At 43.8% G+C, this 3,457-nt stretch overlaps 1 protein-coding gene across 1 annotated transcript in view; it reads left to right on the plus strand.

Annotated features, from left to right (window-relative positions):
* Window positions 1-2,260, plus strand: part of LOC101849402 (RNA polymerase-associated protein RTF1 homolog) — a 24,070-nt gene extending 21,810 nt beyond the window's left edge. Inside the window, exons 16-17 of the mRNA XM_005106883.3 lie at window positions 319-418; window positions 1,679-2,260. Of these exons, the coding sequence (XP_005106940.1) occupies window positions 319-418; window positions 1,679-1,785 (207 nt within the window). The 3' untranslated portion in view covers window positions 1,786-2,260. The remainder of the gene's footprint in view (window positions 1-318; window positions 419-1,678) is intronic.
* The last annotated feature ends 1,197 nt before the right edge of the window (window positions 2,261-3,457 follow it).

A 3,457-nucleotide genomic window follows, 5' to 3' on the forward strand; every position in this document is an offset into this window, starting at 1 on the left:
CTCTCTCTCTCTCTCTCTCTCTCTCTCTCTCTCTCTCTCTCTCTCTCTCTCGTTTGTATTAAATGACTATCATTCCGTTTATGTGCTTCTCGTTGCTCAAAACTGAAAAACTCTAAGGCCGGTCCCAGAGTGGCTCTATAGGTCTGACCTGTAGCTCGCCTTGCTCACGCCGTCTGCGTGTCAGCATATTCGCACTGTGCGTTGGCGCCTGTGTCTCAGCCCCTCCAACTTTTGCAGCTGCGCATATAGGCTAACTCGCTGGACTGGCGATAGTTTACGTTGGTTACTATGGAACTGATCTGTTGTGTTTGGCACCAGGGCGGAGACAAGCCTGATGGGCCCGAGCGAAGGACGTCGGAAGATCTGTTTGCCGTGCACGACTTTGACATCACCATCGACCTGGACGTCCCGTCTGGAGGTAGGACATTGACCCATACTCTGACTCGCGCTCTTCTTCTCACAAAATTTACACAAGTCAGAAACATAGAGCTGTCACAACTTTTTTGTTGTTGTTTTTTTGTGCAACCAAGTTGGTGTCACTTTTTATTTCTAATTTCTGTTCCTCTTTCTTGAAGTCAAGGGAGCTAACATTTCCATATTTTGAAGTATGTCTTAGTGAGATAAGATATATGGATACCAAGTACAGTGAAAAAAATTCCCAATAGAGCCACCCACAGTTGAAGAGAGAAGTGGTTGTCTTAGACAGATGAACATCTGCCATGGACAGTATCATTATTATGTTGAAAGAACGCAAGGGGAAAGTGGGTAGCCTAGTGGTCGTTAGCACGAGTCATAGTCTGAGACAGGTGGCCATTAACACTTTGCTGTCACATCCCGCCGATTGGAAAGATTGTCGAACTTCCGCTCCTGTCATAAAATGCCGATCGGCGATGTTAACCTCCCAGTTTCTTCGGATTTCCCCCCCAAATGCCTTTGATGGCAAGGGGTTTTACTATATGTATATGAGCCTTGATATATGATAACATCTGATGCTAAACGTTCCACAGAAATAAAAAAGGAGAACTACAATGGCTAAGGCTAGTTTCAATAAAATGAGCCCAATCCTGAAAAATATAAGCATCTCAATGAACTCCAAAATGAAAGTCCTGAAATGCTATATTTGGTCAACACTTCTATATGGCTGTGAATGCAGGACAATCACTAAAGACAGTGAAAATAAAATAGAAGCAACAGAAATGTGGTTTCTTACGAGACTGCTAAGAGTATCGTGGAAGGAAAAGAAATCAAATGAGGTAGTGCTTGATGAAGCCCACGTGGGACGCTCAATGTTAAAAACAATCAGGAAATGACAAATGCAGTTTTTGGGACACCTGAATAGACATAAGGGTCTTGAACATCTTGCTCTCACTGGCAAAATTGAGGGCCAGCGAGGCAGGGGTAGGCCCAGAACAACATACTTAGGGAACCTAAGCAAATGGGTAACAGGGAAAGATCAGGGAAACATGGCTTTTTGTAGAGCATCCAAGCAAAGGAATGAATGGAAAACCATGATCGCCGATGTCTGTCGCAGATCTGGCTCTGGATGATGATGATGATGATGATATGAGCCTTGTGATAGCAAAGTGTTAAAGCAGGTTTGACTGCCTACATTGTTGTGTGGTTGAGACGGTTTGGTTTGTGTACAGTGGTTGTGTTGTTTCTCCCCCCCTCCTTTCAGGTGCACCGGTCGTGGTTCCCACCGCCGCCACCCTCAACCCTCGAGACAGCGCACCGAAGAGATCCCTCAACTTAGAAGCCTACAAAAAGAGACGGGGGCTGATATAGAGGAGCTCTCCCATCCGGCGCGTCTCCATCATTTTGCTGTGTCATCCATTGCCCCCCCATTAAGGACCGTTGAATGACAAATGTCGGTGGTTTATTTATAAACGTTGTGTGCCCCGGCACGTGTTGTTGGAAGCCAGGCCCGCTCATGGTGGTTACGTTTGTGCATCGTTAGCTTGTCTCTCCTTTCTCTTTCCTCTCCTCTCTCTCTCTTTCTCTCCTCTCTCCTTTCTCTTGTGGTGACTTACGTCCATGATGTAATGGTGCACACTATCGTGTTGATGTTTTCACACACACAAACACACACAACTTCCATGTGGATGGGACGTCGGGGCTTATTGCATGTGAAACGTGAGCACTGACGTTCAGAAGGCCTGCATTGTAAGTTATTTGCCAGTGACAGATGGTGGGTGGTTGGCGGGTGCTCTGGTGTGGTTGGCTTCTTCTTTCCTATCAAACATCTATCGTCCTTATCTGCCCCTCCTTTTTTATGTTTGTTACTCTCTTGTAACACCTTTAATCTTCTTGCGCTCATATGACCTTGTGCTGTTGCGAGCGCCGTAAAAACCTCTACTAAAACTAAGTGACAGATGTGAGGAGGATAGCGATATGTTGGAACATTCTCACCACAACGTAACCTCAGACTAGTACAGGGGAAACCTGATGTAACAGTGATGGTGGGACCAGAGAAAAAGTCCTGTTATATCAGATCCCTGTTAAATCAGAAATGCAGGGGAAGTAAGCATTGGTGGACTAATCCAGCTGTAATTTATTCATGGGTATTTTCCCATGGCCTGCGCATGACACATTACGTATGCGTGTGGCTAGGCTTAGGGCTAGATCGGAGTCTACAGCACACCACAGCCTTCTCTCGCTTCACACGCTGCGTGTTTCTCTCTCTCACTTACTTTCTACACATTGTGTAGGAGCCTTTGTCCCTGCTATAACCGATTGGGCTGCGATGAGGCCCTGTTATTGCCGATGACTTTTAATAGAGACAAAGAGTGGGGAAAAAACGGGGATTTATAAAATCCCTGTTATTACCCGATCCCTGTTATTACCGGGCCTGTTATATGGTTTCCTCTGTACTTTATAAACGTACACTTCGAGCTATACGAATACACGAGTAACTCCGTTTGATCCTACTTTATAGGAGAAAAAAAAATTGGAGTGTCTTTTTTCTTGCAACAGTTACAAATAATATATATATTTATGAACCTCTTTTTTTTTCTTATTTTCTTCCAATTTTAATTAGCTACGATTCTCTGTTCTGTAGGCATTAGAGACATGAGAAAACTAGACCGAGACTAATTACGTTCCAAAATCTATTTTTAAGTAGGCTACTAGGCCAGTTTGTTTGGGTTACCGACTTGCTGTTATGTGCTCTTACGTTGTTTTTGTAGCAATAAGCTCTTATTTCTGTGTAAGAAATGTTTGTTGTTATGAAAAGTTGTTATTTTAATAGTATTCTGTTGAAAATATGAGTTGAGGGACACCAGTGAGAAACGAGCAGTATTTAATGGAAATAGTAGTTACCGGTACGTCTTGAGAGACTGTAAACGCCATGTCCATTCGCTCATTTATAAGCATGTGTTGAATGATACCTTCTTTGAAAGGTATTTGTTTGAGGGAGGATTTGTAACTGTGTTTTAGAAAGTCTGCTACTGAATGCGGT

The sequence above is a fragment of the Aplysia californica genome, unplaced genomic scaffold, assembly GCF_000002075.1.
Source record: "Aplysia californica isolate F4 #8 unplaced genomic scaffold, AplCal3.0 scaffold00561, whole genome shotgun sequence".
Lineage (NCBI taxonomy): Eukaryota > Metazoa > Mollusca > Gastropoda > Aplysiida > Aplysiidae > Aplysia > Aplysia californica.